Below are 21,161 nucleotides of genomic sequence, written 5' to 3' on the forward strand. Positions count from 1 at the left end.
CTCGTTTAATAAAGCTGTGAATGTAGCCATTCGGACAGGCCAGCTCCTTGCAGTGGTGCCACCGCCCCAGTCATCCAGGCATGAGTCTCCAGCCACAGACTCAGGGGGCGGGCAAGCCCTCTGACTCCCGTCTTCGGTAACAGCCTCATTTCTGACCCAAGCCCCCATTCCCTGGTTCCATAAGCAGCAGTTCTGCAGTCCTGCCCCCTTCCTAAGTCAGGACTCCTGCAGGGAAAGGGCTCTTGGGGGAGCCTCCTGCCACGGGTTATCTGTCCACACTGGTCATGGCAGCCCCTGGTCCCAGACCCCCAGACGCCTGAGGGCCTCTTTGCCCTGCCTGCCTGGGGTCCTTTCACCTGGGTGCCGCACCTCTCTAACACCTCTCTTGGGGACTGGAGGCAGCAAGACCAGAACCCCCTCACCTGCCTCTCCTCACCGTGGACCAGAGGAATCTCCCTACGGTCCAAGGTGCTTCATCGACCCTGCTTCTCCAGGACACCTTGCCCGCAAGGGAGACCTCAGTTCAGCCATCCCCTCTCCATTCCCCTTTGTTCTCCTAAGGGCTTGGGCTTTTGGGGGAAAAGTCCCAAAGACCCACAGGCACCTTCTGCTTCAGTCCCAAAGCAACGCCCGGGGCCCAGCCCTTCCTTGAATGCAGAGAAGGAAAACAAGATGCAGGGGGGAGGGGAGATTTCAACGTAGGCAGTCCCTGTTTGCACAGTTCCAACAGGCACAAATTTTCAATACTACAGTCTAGTAAGGTTAACATCTGTCCCCCAACAGCACAGTTCAAGTGTCCATCACCCTGAGTAACTGCACCGGAGCGCAGACTGCGGTGATCTCCCCAGCCTGCAAGTCACAACTTAAATCACCACCGTGCATTGTCATCAGGGACCATCTGGCGCTTCTTTCAAAGTCCGTGGGTCCCGGTCACCACACATGCATTCCTCAGTCCCTGCACAGCCAGCAGCTGTCCATGCTGAATACACTTGCTGTTTTACAAAAGTGCGTCCGAGAAGCTGGGACTTAACCAGCAAAGGTGAGAGCAGCAAGGCCGGGAAGTGTTAATCCTGGAGGTCACACTCCGAGGCAGCCTCAGAGGCACCAGCTGGCCCCAGAGGAAAGCTCTGCGGTGGGGCATGGACTGGAGCAGCCAGAGGATCCTGGCAAGGCCACATCCAGAAGGTGGATGCCCAGAGGCTGCAATCCGCCACTGTAACCACTTCCAAGTGGCTGGTTCCGTGGCATCAAGTGCATTTACACTGTCGAACAAACACGGACTGCTCCACCAACTTGTGTGTCGGTGTGGTGCAGACACACACTGATCTCTGGTCAGTCCAATTTTAGCCTCTGCACCGCTTTCCAGCAAAGAAACAAGCACCATCACTCTCAATGTTTTCTCATATTTTAAGATAGAGTGTACAACATAAATATTAGTCTATTTTTTAAAATATTTTATTTACTTATTTGAGAGCGCACAGGCCAAGGGAGGGGCAGAGGGAGAGGGGAGCATGAGGCTCCCTACTGAACAGGGAGCCCCACATGGGGCTTGATCCCAGGAAGCTGGGATCATGACCTGAGCCGAAGGCAGACACTTAATGACCGAGCCACCCAGGTGCCCTATTTTTACTATTTTTATTTGCCTATGTATGTACAACCAGTAAGGAAATTTTTAACGTCTGGGAGATCATAGGACAATCACACTTGTCTGACGGATATTTTTTCTCTCTCCATGTGTCCATTTAAAAACTACTTTTATTGAGATAAAATTCACATAACATAAAATTCACTACTTTGACCATTTCAGAGTGCATGATTTAGTGGTTTCTAGTATTCGCAATGTCCTGCAACTATCAAGATTGCTTGGCACGGGGGGTCTGGGGGGCTCAGCTGGCGGAGTTCCCGCTCTTGCTCTCAGCTCAGGTCTTGATCTTGCAGTTGTGGGATCGAGCCCCACGTTGGTTCCCTGCTTCCGATTCTTTCTTCCTCTCCCTGCCCTCCGCCCTTCCCCTTCTCTCCCTGACTCGAGGGCACCCTATCTAAAATAATAGATAAATCTTTTTAAAAAACTGTGTATTTGTGTCTCCTCTTCTCAAAGTCTCGAGGAAATGAAGGGAAGCATTACAGCTGCCGTTTCAATCATGAACGGAGATCAACAGCCAAGGCCTGAGTTAGACTGTGGGTTGACATGTGGGCGTGAGGCGCTGGGCAATCAGTGCACGTTGGTAACATTACAGAAATAAGCCGTGACAGTTTCATTACAATTACGCTTTCATGTGTCTATGACTTAGTTGCTGAGTAATTTTTTTTTTTTTAGTTCTGTTCTTTTAGAATCACCTTGTAATTTACCTAGAGAGAACAAAAGGATTCTGTTTACTTACTCACGCCCCAAAGATTTATTCTACACACACAGCAAGCAAGATACAGTTCCAAGCACAGACACACTAAGGTTTGCCGTTACCAAGAGAAAGTCCTTGATCTCATGGGCTCACATTCTAGTTGGGGGCACAGACCATGAGTGAGAAGCTCCGATATGTATTTTGCGGAGAAGCATGTTCCAAAGACAATAAAACAATAGATAAAGGGGAGAATGGTGGCGAAGGTGGTGGAGGTCCCCTCTGGATGGTCACGCTTGAGCAGAGGGCTGATGAAGAGAACGAGTGAGCCCTTGAGGACTCTAGAGGGAAAACATCCTAGAACAAGGAATAAAGGGGTCAATTCATGAAAAGGATACAGTAATGCCATATGTTTATCATGTCATCACGGAGCTTCAAATTCATGAAGCAAAAACAGAAGGAAGCGCAAGGACCTTGGACAAACGCACACTTGGAATCTGACATGCCAACACCTCTCTCAAGAATTCATAAAACAGAGGTGCCTGGGTGGCTCAGTCCTTAAGCATCTGTCTTCCTCTGGGGTCACGATCTCAGGTCCTGGGATCTAGTCCTGCATCGGGCTCCCTGCTCAGTGGGGAGCCTGCTTCTCCCTCTGCCTGCCTCTCCCTCCTACTCTGTCTCGCTCTTTGTCTCTGCTTGCTTGCTGTTCTCTCTGCTTGTGCTGTCAAATGAATAAATAAAATCTTTAAAAAAGGAAAAAAAAATGCATAGAACTAGTAGAAAATAGAGAAGACGTGAACCACACTTGCGACCAGCTTGGCCTAATTGGTATTTCCTAGAACACTCCACCCAACAGCAGCAGAATGTGGTCCCTAAGGTTGGGAGACAGCAGTGTATATATGTGTGTTGAATGACATGGGGCCGGGGGAGGTCACCTGGGGAGCGTGGTAAGAACGCAAAAGCCGGCTGAAGACTGTGCATTGAGCCACTCCAACCTTTAGGGTTAGGAAAGGGGAGGGTCCAGCAAAGGAAGTGGAGGGGGCACGGTTTGAGGAGGGCCAGGTGAAGGAAACATTTAAAGACATTAGGGCCCAGCTGTGTCAAAGCTGCCCAGCAGTCCAGCCAGATGAGAACTGAGGACTGATCACTGCAGAGGCCCTCGGTGGCCGGACAGGAGCACTTACCCGGGGCTGTGGGGGTGTGCCTGAGCATTATGCGTCAGATAGGGGGAGTGGCTGTCCCCACGCACACTCATTTTCACGACACTTTGCTGGAAAAGGCAGCAAAGAGGTGGAGAGGTGCGGATAGGCAACATGGCAGGGTCTCCTTTCCTTTTCAAGAAGGGATGCGTCCCCGCAGGTTGGCCCAGGTTGGGAAGGATCCAGGAGGAAGAGGGAGACTTGGGAGCCAAGGGAGAATTCACAGGTGATGTCCGTGAGAAAAGATGGGTCCAGTGTACGCAGGGAGCCGTGGCCTCGGTGGGGACACAGGTTGTTCTCAGGTGACAGAAGGGGCGGGGTACCTCCAGAGAGGAGCGCCCAGGGCAGCCGTCAGGAGCCTCCGAGGGCCTGTGGGCAGGAGTGACCGGTAATGGTCTGTGCTTAGACACGAACTTCTCTAAGCCTCCCCAGGGGTGGTGGAATGCAGGCCGGCCCACAGGCTGCGGTCATTGCCATGACTCGCTCTGTGGCCATGGGCAAGGGCGCGGTGACCTTGGGAACCTGAACCGGGTGGCGCCCCAGGGACGGGCGCACAGCGGACTGGGGAGGGGCCTCCCAGCGCGCGAGGTCCGGGGGCGCGCGCACGTCCTCCCCCGTGTCGCTAGGGGGCGCCAAGAGACCGTCCTGCCCGGTCGGGGCGCTGCCCCTCCGCCCCCAGGCCGCGCCCAGGGTGGCTTCCAGCCTCCAGGATCCCCACCCCGCTCCAGCCTCGCCCAGAGCCCCCAGGGACCGAACCCGGGCGGGCAGGGGGTGGGTCCCCTGGGTCCCCTCCCCCGTGCGCCGAGGGCAAGTGCGGTCCCGCCGGCAGCAGAGCGCGCCTGGCTTAAAGCCGCTGGAAGGTCACAGTCCAGAATGTGCCCTGTGGACCGGCGGCCGCGGCACACGGTTCCCCGGCGTCGGTTCCGCAGCCGTTAACCAAGCACCCGCGCTGGACTGGGCCCTGCTGCGTTCCTCAAGGAATGAGCCGTAGGAATGAGTGAGCGAGTGAGTGAATGGACGGGCAAGCCCATATACCAAGTACGGTGTGTGGGGGAAGAGGAGGGGAGATCCAGCGCAGAGCCGGAAGGTGCAGGCCCAGTCGGACTCCTGCCCAGGGGCTCGACCCCAGGCCTGGGAGACTGAGAGGCAGGGCAGGGATGGCACTGAGCCCCCAGCTCGGACATGAAGAGCCCCCACTGCGGCCACCTTAAAGAGAAGCGTGGGGAATGGACGCGATCTCTTCTGTGTAGACGGTTCACTGAATTCTGATAAAATACAAGCCGCCTAGCAGCCACTATCATCCCCCATCAACCTGGAACAAATGCTTTCCAACACGCTCCACCCCCATCCCATGCTGCCCACGGCCGAAGCTGCTCTGACTGTGGACAAGGGGAAGCTGAGATGCCTGAACAAGCGGTGGGAGAGGCCTGGTTTGGGTAAAGGGCCCCCTGCCCGACTCAGGGGTAGCAGCTTGGAGGACTTGGACTGGGGGCCAGAGTCCTGCACCAGCAGGCCAAATGGGCATCTAACAAGAGATCTCGACTTGCAGCCCTGGGGAAGTCCAGCCAGCCAGGGGGGGTTAGAGTGCTTATCACCTGGGTACAGTGAACAGTCAATCATTACAGTTGGCCATTCTTGGGTGTTGAACACAGCAAACATCTTTATAAGATGGAAATGCAGGCACCGTGGGCCAACGTATGGATCCTTGTAGACTATTCAGAGTTTTCCGATTTCCATTCTCTTAGAAATAACACTTTTAATTTTGAGCCTGTCATACAGAGCTGCAAAACCAAAGCCTGCCACTCAGCGGCTGTGGCTCAGGTCCAGGTTGCGGAGTCTCAGATGCCCAGGTAGCCGCCTTTCCTGGGGTCTCCTGAATGGTGCTGACTCACGGTGCAGACCGTGGGCTGTCTCTCTCGGTCTGCCAGGTCGCTGTGGGCTTCTGGGTCTCAAATGGTGTGTGGTCAATGCAGAGCTCACTAGCCTGCACCTAAAAGATTTCCCTCTTCGTCCCTGTCCCTAAGCCAAAGGACACAAAGCTGGGAGATTCCCAGCAGAGTGCTTAGCACTGAGTGAGCATCCGGTGTCAGCTCCTGGTGGGGCCGTTATTGTTCAAGGCCATTATGATCACTGCACAAACTCATTGCAGTTGCTTTACGTTTTTTCTCAGGGAAGCTCATTTAGATCTGTTTGGGCATATCACACAAAGGTGGACTGACGGAGGGCCGGAGGACGGGGTATTAACCTGCCCCCTCCTCCATGAGCTCCTTAAAGACAAGAATCATCTGATTAGTTTCTGTGTTCCAGCACACCCCCCGCCCCCAGGGCTTGGCATTGGGTAATTGAGCAAGGAGAAGCATACTGTATGTTTCCAAGTTTTCCAAAGATGATTTGGGGGAATCGAATCATCCCATCACCATCCTACCAATCGGGACTCAGCTCTGTGACTGTGCACTCTGTTACAAAAATAATGTCTTTGGCTTCCATTCCTCCACCCAATTTAAGAAGCAAGTTATGAGTTTGAATTTTCAAAGGCCAATTAATGCTCCTTAAAAGAAACTGTCATCACTAAACCAAGAATGTGGGCAGCCTGGACTCTCACCCTTATGTCTTCTCAGGCTAAGGGAGGAGATCTAGGTGGATGGGGGGTGTGGGGAGCTTTAGCTGGCAGGCATCTCCGCCCCAGAGGCGGAGGCCCATGGAATGACAGGGCCAGCCCTCGCTGCTAGGAGAGCATCACTGTTCTAGAAAGATGCTCACACCGAGGTCTCCCCCTAGGTCATCACGGCATCCCAGGGGGAATTATCTCATCATTAGCAGCCAGCATCTACATCTTGGCTTTACCCCACCGTTCAGGTGGGTGTCATCTCCTGGCTGTACCTGACACCGCCTCTGCAGAGATCCAGCCCCAACCTTCAGGCCCCCCTGTCTTTGTAAAGTCTAGTTCCTCCGCTGGGACTGTCCCCTTCCCCACCACCCTCTTTCCAAACTAGCAACGCGTCCAGCCCCCTCATGTCCTGTCCCTCTGAAAAACGTCCTCACTCTTCACGCGTATATCTAATAACACATAAGTCACCACTATGTTTTAGCACTCAACACATTGCAGTCATTCGTCCAACGCAATAATACAGGCTAAATGCTGAGAGCAATGTCGGTCACACGCTAACTGCTCCAAAAACACGTTAGCTCTCGTCACGAACGCCGTTCATTCATTCAATATTCACGGAGCGTCTCGGGCTCTGTGTCGCAGCTGTAGTCCCCGACCACCCTACGCCGCCCACGCGCCAAGTCAAGATCCCACCTTTAGGGTTTGCGCTGCGGGGGAAACGCGGGACCCGCCCAGCGCCGGGACTACAGATCCCAGAAGGCTGCGCGGCGGCGTCGCCGGGGGCCCGCACGCGCGCATGCGCAACGTCGTGACGCCGCGGCGGCGAGCGGGCGCTAGTGGCTGAGGCGGCGGGCCGCGGGCGGGGCGGGCCGGCGGGCGGCGGCCTTTAGGGCGGAGCCGGCGCCCGCTCCCTTCAGTCGGCCGCGGTTAGCGGACGGTCGACTTCGGGCGCCCGTTTCTCTTCGTTCGTCCGCTCGGCGCTCGCTCTCGTGCGGAGCCGCGGCCGCCTGCCCAGCGCTCCCTGCGGGTCCCGAGCGCGGCGCCATGTCGGAGCCGGGCGGCGGTGGCGGCGAGGACGGCTCGGCCGGCCTGGAGGTGTCGGCCGTCCAGAACGTGGCCGACGTGTCGGTCCTGCAGAAGCACCTGCGCAAGCTGGTGCCGCTGCTGCTGGAGGATGGCGGCGAGGCGCCGGCTGCGCTCGAGGCGGCGCTGGAGGAGAAGAGCGCCCTGGAGCAGATGCGCAAGTTCCTGTCGGACCCCCAGGTCCACACGGTCCTGGTGGAGCGCTCCACGCTCAAAGGTGCGGGGCCGGGGCCGGGGCCGGGCGGCCGGGGCCGGGGCTGGGGGAACGGGACGCCGGGACGCCGGACGCCGGACGCCGGGGCGGGAGCGGCCTCCGCGCTGCGGACGCCCTGCGGGGTGGGTCCCCGCGGCCGCCGGGCGAGGCCGGCGCCACACCCCCTGCCAGGCGGGAGTCCCGGGGGTGCCCCCTTCCGGGTCGCGGGGAACGGAGAGCGGGTGGCCCCGTCTTGCCGTCACGCAACACAATGGGCTCGCTTTGTCTGCTCGGGCCTCAAGATGGCCGAGTTGGGTGGAGACAGGGTCTCCCGGGCTGAGCGCGGGCGGAGGCCGCATCCCGGCCTCCAATGTCACATGAGCTTTTCGGTTTCGATTTGTGGCCGGGCCGGGCCGTCCTCGCGAGGGATGTGTCAGGGGCAGACCCGCGGAGCCGTGCGCGGCCTGGGTGTGGGGGTCGGAGCTGACGGGGGCCTGGCCGGCTCCCGAGCGTCCTGGCACTGCCCTGTGCGGACCCGGATGGGAGGCCCAGGGAGGGACAGACAGGGCCGACCGGGGCCGCGAGCAGAGCATCCCCGTTCCAGGTGGATGTGCGCTCCCAGGTCGGCCTCTAGGTCCTCACGGCGTCCTTGCCGTCTGGGTGTATCTCTCTCTCCGTCTGTCGCAGACAGGCTCCGCGGAGATGACTCGCCCCAAGTCAGCAGCTCATTGCGCTCCCTGGACTGGAATCAGCGTGTCGTGTCCAGTACACTGCTGGGTTTCGCTAACCATACCTTTGTGTTTCTGTAGTGCCTAGATGATCCTAATAGTGACCCTGTGATGTTTGAATTTCGTTTGTGGAGTTTTTATTGTTTTATCATTACTATTACTATTAAGATTTTATTTTTCTGTCAGAGCGGGCACAAGCAGGGGGAGCAGCCGGCAGGAGGAGAAGCAGATTCCCCGCTGAGGAGGGACCCCAATGCGGAGCTCGGTCCCAGGACCCTGGGATCATGACCTGAACAGAGGACACACACTTAGCCGACTGAGCCACCCAGGCACCCCTAGCTGACAGATATTTTAAAGAGGGAGACTCTGGTTAGGCACCTACACGGGGAGAGGAGGCAGAAGATTTGAACATCCCAGCAGTCTCCTCTAATAGTGACCTTCCCAAGCAAGGCTACATCCCTCTTGAGAACTGAGCTTGTCTTCAGGGAGAGTTCCTGGACTCCGCAGTACCACTTGGTAGTTGATGATGAGTGTATTTGACAGCGCAGAATGGGTGTGGCACTGGCCCGGGAACCCAGGGGGTGATGTTCAAGGAAATTTTACCCTTAGAACTAAGGGATTGGCCATTGTCCCAAGATGTTTGCCGTTGAGCTTCTGATAATCTCAAAACAAAACAGAACTGTAAAGTTCTGCCAATAAGGGGATTTATACTGTCTTACCCCCTCACACACACACTTTATTTCTTTCTGATAGTTTGTTTCTTTCAAAGGCTATTTCAGGAGATGCTTCATTGTAGCCTCTTGTTTCTTTGAGAGGGTGAGAAGGTCAGAGTGTCTGAAAGACTCACATGGAATGTTAAAAGCAGATGAGCCATTCAGACATATTTACACTAATAATGTTGTTTTTGGTTTTCTGTTATGCTTGGGGTCATGTTTTCCAGCACGGAAACCATTAGTGTTAAAAAAAAATTTTTTTTTTAACCCACCTACTCTTTCACGACTCTTTTAGTCGTGACAGAAAATTTAAAAGTATGTAGATAAAGGAAAAATCACTTGGAATCCTTTGACCCAGATATAACCAGTGTCAGCATTTTGGAATCTTTCTGGTTATTTTTCAATGAATATGCATTGTTTTATTAAAATACATTTTAATTTGTATGAAGTTGCTGTATTTTTAGTAGTTTGACCTTGGCTAATTCTTGATCATGTTTTCATTGCATAGTTTATATGTTAAAATCAGTGATTTCTACCTTGGGACTCAGTTTCTTTTTATGGAAAAAAAATTGTAACTTTTGTTTTTGCTTCTTGACTGCTCATCAGTAATGGGCTTTTCTCAAACATTAGAACTGAACTTTGCTAAAATTATTGGGTGGAAGCCCTGTTTCTGTAGTATGCTTTTCAGTGCAAAGCATGTTTTCTTGATGGTATATTTTCTTAATTTAGCAAAGCAAATGTCCAGCCATCCATGTCTTGGCTCCGTAATGACTTGCACTTTTGAACATTGAATAAGGAATGAGAGTGTCTAAAATTGAAATCCTGCCTCATTCCTGTATTTATAAAAATTAAAAAAAAAAAGTATTTTTAGTAACTCAACCTGTCTGTAATTTATTTTTCACCTGAAAACTTTAAGGAAAGACTATATGGTTGCATCAGTCTTATTAGCATCTGGACTAAACTAGCATGATTTAGACAGAAGTACAGACCCAGGTCATTTGACTGGAGGGCTTTCCTCCAGGTGGTTTTTGAGTTAGCATTGGCTTTTGAACATTTAATCAAATGTGAGCAGCCATTAGCTAGTTACAGTAAAAATGTTTGCTTTATAATGTGGAAAACAAATCTAAATTCTTTAAAGTGAGTAAAGACTGTCAAGAATGAAGTGGCTCAGTGGGTTAAAGCCGCTGCCTTCGACTCAGGTCATGATTCCAGGGTCCTGGGATCGAGCCCCGCATCAGGCTCCCTGCTCAGCAGGAAGCCTGCTTCTCCCCCTCCCCTCTCTCTGCCTGCCTGTCTGCCTACTTGTGATCTCTGTCTGTCAAATAAATAAAAATAAAAATATTTTTTTAAAAAATGAATGAAGTCATAAGGAGCACCTAGGTGGCTCAGTCGTTAAGCATCTGCCTTCGGCTCAGGTCATGATCCTGGGGTCCTAAGATAGAGCCCCATGTCCGGCTCCCTACTCAGTGGGAAGCCTGCTTCTTCCTCCCCACTCCCCCTGCTTGTGTCTCCTTTCCCGTGCTCTGTCAAATAAACAAATAAAATATTTTTTTAAAAAGGATGAAGTTATAATTAGTGAACAGAGAAAATTACTTTTATTTTATCCTCCCTACACTTTTTTTTTTTAAGATTTTATTTATTTATTTGACAGATAGAGACCACAAGTAGGCAGAGAGGCAGGCAGAGAGAGAAGGGGGGAAGCAGGCTCCCCACTGAGCAGAGAGCCCGATGTGGGGCTCGATCCCAGGACCCTGGGATCATGACCCGAGCCGAAGGCAGAGGCTTCAACCCACTGAGCCACCCAGGCGCCCCATCCCTACACTTTTTATGGAAAGAATTTTCCAAACACTTGTCATTGAACATAAAGCATTTTTACATGAAGCTATATATATATTTAACCACCCCAGCTAACTGTAAAGTTTTCTGTTGAAGTACAGTATTTCTTAAAATGTAGAATAAAGATTGCGAATTTAAGTTTATTTTGATACTAAAGCATTGGAGAGTAGGTGGGAACGGGAGTGTTAAATGATAGCTCCTCTGATTTGAAAAAGAGAAATCTTTTTTCTGTAATTCCTGGCCTGTAGAAAGTTGTTTTTTCATGGTGTACTTCTAAAATTACAACCAAAGAGAAGCTTATTACTTAATACGCGCCTTACAATTTTAATGACGTTCTGGAGCAGTTTTTACCTGGCGTGCATTTCCGGTTGGGTCGTAAAGGTTGGGGGCAGGGAAGAGATGCTGCAGCTTGCGGCTGGTTCCAGGAGGCTCCAGCTTGTTGGGGGCTTTTGTTTTTGTTTACATTTGGGTGTCTTAGGCTTGGTACTTTGTCCTTAAGACTGAAAATAATGGCTGCCTTTAGTCAGTATTTATCCTAAGCTTGGATTCTAGTTTTTCCCAACAGACATAATTCAGGGGGTTTTACCTCCTCTTCAGTAGTGCAGAGATGGCTGGGGACTAGAATGTGAAAGAAAGGTAGAACTTCTTACAGTCCTCAACTTCGTAGAGATCCAGCAGTGTGGAAGGTTTAATGGGGAATATTTTTGTGGATTTTAAAAATTATTTTTCTGAGGACTTGTTTTCTCTAAAGGATGAAGAAATGATGACTACAAAGTATGCATTTCCGGCCTTTGCTTTGTCCCCAAAATGGTTAGTGAAATGGTTAGCAAATTCGTGGGAAGATTTTTCTGTGACACCACACTGCCTTGAAGCCCAAGGCCAGGAGTCCCTGAGCCTGGGTTCCTACTGCCCTGTGCTGTCACACCGCGAGCGGGGGGCCCTGTACCCTTCATAGGACAAGCCAGTCTGCAGCTCACTAGGTTTGAATGTGTAGGGTAGCATAACAAATGGCGTTTATGGGCAGCAAAGGGAAAACCGTCATCACTTGTTTTAGAAAAGTAGGAAAGTAACGTTGGAGGGGAACTGTTTGCCAGTGTTGTCGCGCATTATGTGGTCTTTAACCCTCCGTTCCCCTTGCTAACGGTGCTGTGAACGGAAGTCTTCAGGTTGAAGAGAAAACTCAGACTTTCTCACCATGCCCTGAGCCTCGTGCCAGAGCAGGGAGTGGTTGTGGCAAAGAAGTCACAGCCCCTCAGAGGGAGGACAAAGGGGTGATGGGTGTCCAGGTGACAGGAAAAAGCACCAGATGCAGGAAAGGGGGACGCTAAAGCAAACCTGTGAGAGAAAAGGGAGAGAGCATCTATGATGGCGATCAACCAAAATAATGTGGCCTTCGTAGGTTTTGGATTTTAAGAGGAAAAGAAGATGAAAGATAAGGAGAACCCGGAATGTGTAACGAGGTATTTGGTAGTTTGTGTGGGCCAGAGAGAGCGGCTGGCTGCCTTTGCTGGGTGGAGAAGACACGTGCCTCAAGGCTGGGAGGAAGGGGGGGCAGTTGAGGGAATGACCAAGGACGGGGAGCTGTGCTCCTCTTCCCTTGTGCGCTCAGTACCTTTTGTGAAACCTGCCCTGTCTGGGGGAGGAAGTCCAGTCTTCAGGTAATTGAATGCACATCTTTTTATGTTTCACTAAGCAAGATGTAACGCTCGCCTAATTCACAGGGTAATGATGGAAATCACTCTTAGTTTGAAATACATTAAACTGACCATTCAGAAATTTACACAGATTCATGCTAACTGACATTGTGAACATCTCTAGAAATACAACTCTCAGAAGTTAACCAAAGAAATGTCCACAGGTCACTAAATGTATATTAGTGTGGCTTCCAGCAAAGGACCTGGTGAGGCAGCTCCGCGCTTTCTGTCCCAGTACTTCGACTGCCGGCATGTACTCATGGACAGGATGCCACTAGGCCGTTAAGTATCGACCAGTAACGTTAGCAGCGGTAGCGAACAGATTCAGACTTTACTGAAAGCAGGATTGCCTGATGAAATATGCAGATTGTGTTAGCTATAAGCTTCTAAATATAGCAGGATTAGCAGCTTCTTTGTTACTAAGAATTAACTATCATGTGTCTTTCCCCTTCTGAACAGTTAAAAAAATGTTTCTGCAGAAGTAGAATGTTACACTATTATTATTTGGAAGACGTAATAATTTATAGGGAAGCAAAAGGTTAAATTATTTGATGGCAGTTTATAAAACAGTGAGGTTTTTTTCTGCTAGGAATCAGACATACTCAGACTTCATTTGATCTCTTTTTATGGAAAATATGCATTAAAAAACTAATGCAGAATATATTCTGTGACTTTCATAAATTATCATCAAAAGAAATTAGGGTCTTAACCAAGCCATAGAGGAGGACCCCTGTTGGATATCCTTGTCTGAGGACTGTGTTTGGGTGTGCCCTCCCGAGCTCTGGCAGAGTGCTGCTGCATTGCGGTATTCCCAGCGCAGAGCTGGGAGCTGGGCGTTCCCAGCCAGCGGCCGAGATGGAGCCGAGCCGTGACTCATCTCCTGGCCCGCCGCCCAGTTCCTTTAACCCTGTTTGCATTAGGAAGTGCCGGCAGCAAGGCTAGATGCTGCATCCAGTTGGCACGTTTTCTGTGAGGTTTTATTGATTTAGATGGTGGATTTTGTCTTGGAGGAAGAAATGGTTCAAAGTTACGTCGTTAATTTCCTTTAATGATTACAAAATGTTACTTTGCTGGATACTGTTTGGATGCTATTTTGATGATGCATATTTTATATAATTCATAGGATAGGGTTTGGAAAATTGAGGGAGAAAATATTTCATAATCCTACCACCCTGACAACTGTTTTAGTTTGGGAGTGTTTCTTTATGCTCCGTTCATGTGCTTGCATTTTAGAAATTGCAGCCATCATGTGTGGTTGGCTACAGGCAGTGTGATCGGTCTTACGGTATATCCATATTTTGGTAGTTAGAAAACCCGATTGGTTTTGTTTAGTTGTTTTTTGTTTGTTTGTTTTTTGTGGTTAGTCATTTTTTTAAGAACAACTAGGAAGTACCTGGCATACTAGAATAGTTGACCACCTCCTCTACTTCCTAAAATTATACTAAAAACAGTATTTTGGAGGAGTTATTGTCTTTTTCTTTTTTAAGATTTTATTTGACAGAGATCACAAGTAGGCAGAGAGGCAGGCAGAGAGAGAGGAGGAAGCAGACTCCCTGCTGAGCAGAGAGCCTGATGCTATGCGATGTGATGTGGGGCTCAATCCCAGGACCCTGAGACTGTCATCTGAGCCAAAGGCCAGAGGCTTGACCCGCTGAACCACCCAGGTGCCCCGGAAGAGTTATTGTCTTAAAAGATATACTAATATTTTTTTATCTTTCAGTGTAAACTTTGTATTTGTTTCATCTTAAAGCTAATGAAGTAAATAGCTTTTGCTCAGACTTTATATACCCAGATTTTCATATTTGTTTGTGCTTAAAGAAACTTTTTATAGACCATCTAATTTAATATCCCACCCCCTCCTCTGCTGCCCATTGTATTCACTTTTTACTTTTTTTATCTTAATCCTAGTATAGTTAACATACACCATTACGACTAGTGTCAGGTACAGTATAGTGAGGCGTCACTTCTGGGCGTCGCTCAGTGTTCACCGTGAGCGCACTCTTCACCTTTCGCCTGTTTCACCACCACCCCCCGCCCCACTCCTCTGCCCGTTTTCCAGAGGAAGAAAAATGGCTAAGATCACGAAGTCTCTGCCTTGCTGACATCATAACGTAAAAGTGAAGGTGAAGCACACGTATCGCGTTACTCCTCGGGTAGCAATTTTTGCAGATGATTGCTTAGCAGTGCGTCATTGCTGAGACGGTTCAGCTGGGGCATCAGTGCTAGAGCTGGAGGTTCGGATTACTTCCCGTTCTGACAGATTTTAATTTTTCAGTTACGGTTTTTAATTATTTAAAAATTTTGTTCAGGGGCATATAGGCGGCTCCATCAGTTAAGTGTCTGACTGTTGATCTCAGCTCAGGTCTTGATCTCAGGGTCATGATTTCAAGTCCTGCATTGGGTTCCATGCTTAGCCTGGAGCCTGCTTTAAAAAAAGAAAGAAAGAAAGAAATTTTGTTCACATGCATCTTGAGCTATCTTACTATTGAATTCCAGTAAGCCTTTTTTTCCCCCTAAGATTTTATTTGACAGAGAGAGACACAGTGAGAGAGCAGACACAAGCAGGGGGAGTGGGAGAGGGAGAAGCAGTCTTCCTGCCAACCAGGGAGCCCGATCCCAGGATCTTGGGATCATGACCTGAGCTGAAGGCAGATGTTTAATGACCCAGCACCCAGGCGCCCCCTTAATTAAAAAGTTCGCTTTCTAAAATGACTAGTGTGCATGCTGTTCACTGCATGGAATGCACCATGGTCCCTGCCCTGCAGGAGCTCACGTTCGGGGAGGAAGATGCATTCACAAATCGATCCCAGGGCGGGTCCTGAAGCCTGAAGAGCGGTGTGACAGCGGAGGGGAAGGCTCGGTGAATGCCTCTCCATGACCCTGGGGATGTTCGTTGATAATGATTTTCTTGATGGTTGTGTGCACTTTGTGGGGTGCTTGACGAGGCGCTATGCTGGGAAGGACCCTGGGTTTGGAATCACAGACTTCTGAATTCTCACTTTGTCCTTTTCCAGACACGTGTTTGGGGGCAGTTGACTTAACATTTCTTACTTGGACATGGGTAGAAGGAATCATGCTAAGCCCCACAGTGCTGTCATGAATGTTACATGTGTGACAGACCTGCAGTCCTTGGGAAATAAAGTGCCTGTCCCTCGTGAGCGTTGAGCAAACACCTGACCAGAATACCCAGAGTGGGAAGTGGAGAGTGCCTTCTGTGCTGGGAGCCCAGGGGAGGAGACTGCCCCGAGCGGGCGGTGAGCAGTGGCACAGGGGGGTACCACCTCGCACTCCAGGGGGCCAGACCCTGCTTGGGTGCCTCCCACATCCCCGGGCAGGCCAGTGCCTCCCGACTTACCGGAAAAGGAATGGAGGTACAGAGAAGTTAACTCCCTTGCCCAGGATCACACAGCAAAGTGCCTGGGCCAGGAGTCAGGGGAAAAAGTGGGAAAAATAGGTGGAGCCGAGTCATATGGGGGTTTAAATGTTGGGGGTTGGGTGAGGAGTTGATACTGACATGAATTTGATATCATATTTATTACAATTTGTAGAGGATGTTGGTGATGAAGGAGAAGAGGAAAAAGAATTCATTTCCTATAATATCAACATAGATATTCATTACGGAGTTAAGTCCAATAGGTGAGTAGTGTGGATATACTGTTACCTTTGATTATAAGCTTGTAAGAATTGAATATAGATCTTAATTGACTCAGACAAAGACATTAAGAAAACACTCAAGAATTTAGATTAATTCATGTATTGAATCACCTTTGATTTTCATATGCTGAAATTCAGAGGATTTCCAAGTCAATATAAATTCTGAAAGATTTTTATTTTAATTGCTATGTCATGGCATCCATTTTAGGTTTGAGCCAAAATGTACTTAACATGTGTAATAATAATTCTCAGATTATATCTGAATTTTCTTTTTTGTAAGTAACTAGTAAAAACCTAGTAAAGGTTGTTAGGTAGAGGTCTCATTCTTCTTGGTATCAGTCCCTAAAGAAAGCATTACTGGTTCAGATGCGGTATGTCACTGAAGTCTTTAATGCATGACTAGAGTTCTCCACCTTCTAGAAAACTGGTGTCAATTTACATTCCAGTAGACAGATCCAAATTTAAATATGTAAATGTTTAATTGTACTGCTTCAGCTTTTTAAAACGTTTTATTTTGAATAATTTCAAGCCTACTAAAGAGTTGCATGAATTCTCTACAATTGATATCAGATGTCGTTTGTTAACAAAGCCACATTTGCATCATCACTCTTTTTCTTGAACCATTTGAGAGTTGGTTATAGGCAACCTGCCCCATTACCCCTAAATACTTCAGTGTATTTCCTAAGAACATGGACACTTCTATTCATAGCCTTGATACAATTTTTAAGTTCAGGAAATACTGGTATAGTAGTACTAGGCACCATGTGCATGCACATACTGTTTCAGTAATGTCCCTGACAGTAATTCTCCCTTGACCCAGAATCTCATTCTATGACTTTCATGATACTGACATTTTTGAGAAGTACAGACCAGGGATGATTAGATTTGTTTGTGCATTTTTGGCAGGGGTACTGTTACGACTTTTTCCTTCTCAGTGTGTCATGTCAGGATGTTTCAATGACTTTTTAGAATAAAAAAGTATTATGTGTAAAGTACTGGCCTGGAAATGGGAAATTTAAATACTAATTTTTTTAAAACTATTCATTTAACCACGTTTGAGCACCTGTTATGTGTAAGATGTGGCAGTAGGTATGCAGAGAAATAAAACCTGGTTCCCAAGAAGCTTGTGGTCTTTGGAGAGAAAGCTCAGCACATACACAACTGACTGTACCACTTGGCGGAATCTTAGGGGCGCAGAATGGCATGAAGCACAGAGATTGGAGAGAGGTTCTGGTCAGGGGAGGCCGCGTGGAAGAGCTTATGCCAGAATTGGGTTTTGAAGGTTATTTGGAATTTCAGCAGATGAATGTAGATTTCTTAAACAAAGACACAGTGGCATGTCACGGTTAGAGAATGGGACATCATTTTAAGCTTTGTCTTGGGTGGGGAAGAGGGTGCATAGCAGGAGGTAAAACTGGAAGAGTTTATTTAGGCCAGGCTGTGGGGGGGGCCTGCAGTGCCCTCTTGCCACTTTAACCTGTGGGTGACTATTGTTTACTAAAGCCTATATGTCACTTAGTGCCATAAAGAAACGGTACAAACTAGCATACGATCAGATTTAAGTATATCATGGCTTGTAACTTGCAGTTATTAGGGAGGGTCATTTGAGTGAGGCCGAGATCATGAACTCAACCTATATATTAGACGAATTAACTTTGCCTGGTTTCGTGGTCATACGCCAAAACCTTAACCTTGATTCAGTTGCTCTCACCTGAGTAAAGAAAGATAAGCAGTGCATTTCCCTATTAGAAAAGCAACTCTTAAACATGCTCTTGATGTGACTTTTAAAGTATGACACTCTAATGAATTTTTAATTCGTGTGTAACACACAGAGGGAGACAGTTAGTAAAACTGATTAGGAATGAGGCTCTTTGTCCTAATTTCTTCTTTTGCTTTCTTCTAGCTTGGCATTCATTAAACGTACTCCAGTAATCGATGCAGACAAACCGGTGTCTTCTCAGCTCCGAGTCCTCACGCTCAGTGAAGACTCGCCGTACGAAACCTTGCATTCGTTCATCAGCAACGCGGTGGCTCCTTTCTTTAAGTCCTATATCAGAGAGTCTGGCAAGGCAGACAGGTAAACACCATTTTTCCTCTGTCGGTTTGAAGACACCATGAAAGATAATGTGAAATTTGGGAACTGGGAGGGCAAAGCTAGTGAACCCAGAGGATATAAGTCGGTTGCATTAATAAGATGTATATTACTAATGTTTGACAGACGTAGAATAATAGGATCTTTTGGAGACCAGCAGCACACTGAAGTTTGAAGTGTTTGTTAACCTTTTTAGGGATGGTGATAAAATGGCTCCTTCTGTTGAAAAAAAGATCGCAGAACTTGAAATGGGGCTCCTTCACTTGCAGCAGAATATTGAAATTCCAGAGATCAGCCTTCCAATTCATCCCATTATTACAAATGTTGCAAAACAGTGTTACGAACGTGGAGAAAAGCCAAAAGTTACAGACTTTGGAGATAAAGTTGAAGACCCAACTTTTCTCAATCAGTTACAATCGGGAGTTAACCGCTGGATCCGAGAAATTCAAAAAGTAAGAGCATGGTATTGAGTGTGTTGTATAAGGTGCTTTGCTTTTTACTGTCTCTGGAAAACCGGTTTGAGTTTTTGTCAATGAGGTGAAGAGTCCGGTGACGTTAGCAGTGCTCTCCGGGGTCCTGACAGTGCGCGGGTGTTTAAATATTAACCCTGAGAGAGTGTTGATCCCAGCGGTCTCATACCTCTGCCTTCACTTATTCAACCACTTACAATTGACAGGGAAGGAAATCTACTTGAAATATAAAGATTACATTGTAATGCATGTGTCTAGTTAATGATACTTCTCTACCTTTATTTAAATAGTGAATGCTCTTGAATATTATCTATCCTTAAAGGTGACCAAACTGGATCGAGACCCTGCCTCAGGAACAGCCTTGCAGGAAATTAGCTTTTGGTTAAACTTGGAACGTGCGTTGTACCGCATACAGGAGAAACGAGAGAGCCCAGAAGTTCTCCTTACTCTGGATATCTTGAAACACGGCAAGCGTTTCCATGCCACTGTCAGTTTTGACACTGACACAGGTAAAAACTGGAAGTAGTAATGTGATTGGTAAATTACAGATCTGGCTTTCGTGAGATCTTATGGAAAATGTCAGTGAAAGTTAACATATGGACCATCAGATGACTTTCCCACATGCCTTTCTTCTTCCGACTTTTGAGAACATAAGCCTATTTCTGGGTCCGAGTAGTGAGCCCCAGGAGTGTCCGTCCTGTTTCTCAGTTACTTGGCTCCTCGAGTAGATCGTACTTCTTAATACGAAGTCAAGTGTACTTTTGACAATCCAGACAGGAAGACGGTTGACATTAAGCAGAAGTTATTTGCCCACAGAACTGTAGGAGAGCTGGACGTGCTTTCTCTTCCTCTTGCACCCGCCCCCTTCTCCCCATTCTCTGCCTTCCTCCCTGTGCTGAAAGTGGTCAAGATAGATTCAGTTTTCTGTATGCACAGCAGTGTGCAGTATTAGCACACACTGGGCGCTCCAAGGTTTGGATGACCAGGCATGGTTAGGCATTTCTCTACAGCTCTGCTGGAGCAAGGAACTGGGGCTGCAGTACTCGTCATGTTCTTTTCCTACCCCTCCAAAAAAGGCGTGCCGCCCACATTTTAAATGTCAGTGGAGGTGCCGGGTAGAAATCCTCTAGTTGTGTGGATCACATGATCTGTTACCTGGGCATTCACTAATGCTGGAAGGTAATGCCTTGAAATTTTGTTTCTAAATACCTCTGAAACTTCTATTTCTTTCCTAATACTCTTTCTTTCTTTCTTTCTCTTTCTTTCTCTTTCTTTCTTTTAATCTTCTGCTGGAGGTGTCAGAAGGTAGACTAGACCCAGGTGCTTCTGGGATTCTCTGTCCGTAACACACTCCGTTCACACGAGCCATGGGTGTACCACTTACATTTTAGTGTTCCTAAGGATGATAACGTAGTTTTTCTAAACTTAATGTTACTTATAGAACATTTAGATGATAGAGAAAGCAGTGAAATCCTTGGGGCCATCACCCACAGCCTTTGGAGTATGTGTGAGTTGACTGATACTCTTTAAAAAGCAACAAGACCGTCCGTTAATTAATAGAGGATCATCCTGTTAATGACATGTTCCTTTTTGTCAAATATCGTAGATAGTTTCTGTGTCAATGACTCTTCTGCAACAACAGAATGTTCCGTGGTGAGGCTGTATTTCAGTTTACTTACCCAGGGTTAGGCTGTAAGCAGTATCCTCTTGGTTGTATTCCTTTTTCCTAATGAAGGTGTGGTAGACCTATAGCATTATACCTGTGTTACCTCCTGTGAAAACCATTAACCGTTTCTCTGTTAACCTAGGTCTAAAACAGGCTTTGGAAACAGTGAATGACTACAATCCTCTGATGAAAGATTTTCCTCTGAATGATTTGCTGTCTGCCACTGAGCTGGACAAAATAAGGCAGGCCCTTGTTGCAATCTTCACCCATTTGAGAAAGATCCGAAACACAAAATATCCCATTCAGAGGGCTCTGCGTTTGGTGGAGGCAATTTCAAGAGACTTGAGTTCTCAGTTACTCAAAGTACTGGGCACCAGAAAATTGATGCATGTTGCTTATGAAGAATTTGAAAAAGTAAGTTTTAATATATCAGAAAACCCACCTCAGGGCACGGAGATGAAAACATGCTGTAATAATAAGCTTCCTTTTGTAAATTATATCCTAGGTTATGGTCGCATGCTTTGAAGTCTTTCAGACTTGGGATGATGAATATGAGAAGCTTCAGGTGTTACTGAGAGACATTGTCAAAAGAAAAAGGGAAGAAAATCTGAAGATGGTTTGGCGAATCAACCCAGCTCACAGGAAGCTCCAGGCCCGCCTTGACCAGATGAGAAAGTTTCGACGCCAGCACGAGCAGCTGAGGGCTGTCATTGTCAGGGTCCTGAGGCCACAGGTATGTATCACATTTGTAAAATACGTTCATGGGTTGTTTTTATAACCTGCTTTCTTTTTCTTAGAATGCACACTTCTGTTCTGCACCAGATGCCTCTCGAGTTCCGTTTGCACCCTTTCACTGTCCCCTTGACAATATGGTGACTCTGTATTTTCA

The 21,161-nt window shown here is 48.1% G+C and overlaps 1 protein-coding gene across 1 annotated transcript in view; it reads left to right on the top strand.

Annotated features, from left to right (window-relative positions):
- Positions 1-7,014: 7,014 nt before the first annotated feature.
- DYNC1H1 (dynein cytoplasmic 1 heavy chain 1) overlaps positions 7,015-21,161 on the top strand; it is a 67,672-nt gene continuing 53,525 nt past the window's right edge. The window contains exons 1-7 of the mRNA XM_032345314.1: positions 7,015-7,443; positions 15,939-16,026; positions 17,948-18,121; positions 18,333-18,588; positions 18,929-19,115; positions 20,415-20,686; positions 20,778-21,005. Coding sequence (XP_032201205.1) covers positions 7,188-7,443; positions 15,939-16,026; positions 17,948-18,121; positions 18,333-18,588; positions 18,929-19,115; positions 20,415-20,686; positions 20,778-21,005 — 1,461 coding nt within the window. The 5' untranslated portion in view covers positions 7,015-7,187. The remainder of the gene's footprint in view (positions 7,444-15,938; positions 16,027-17,947; positions 18,122-18,332; positions 18,589-18,928; positions 19,116-20,414; positions 20,687-20,777; positions 21,006-21,161) is intronic.

The sequence above is a fragment of the Mustela erminea genome, chromosome 5 (genome assembly GCF_009829155.1).
Source record: "Mustela erminea isolate mMusErm1 chromosome 5, mMusErm1.Pri, whole genome shotgun sequence".
In the NCBI taxonomy this organism is placed as follows: Eukaryota; Metazoa; Chordata; class Mammalia; order Carnivora; family Mustelidae; genus Mustela; species Mustela erminea.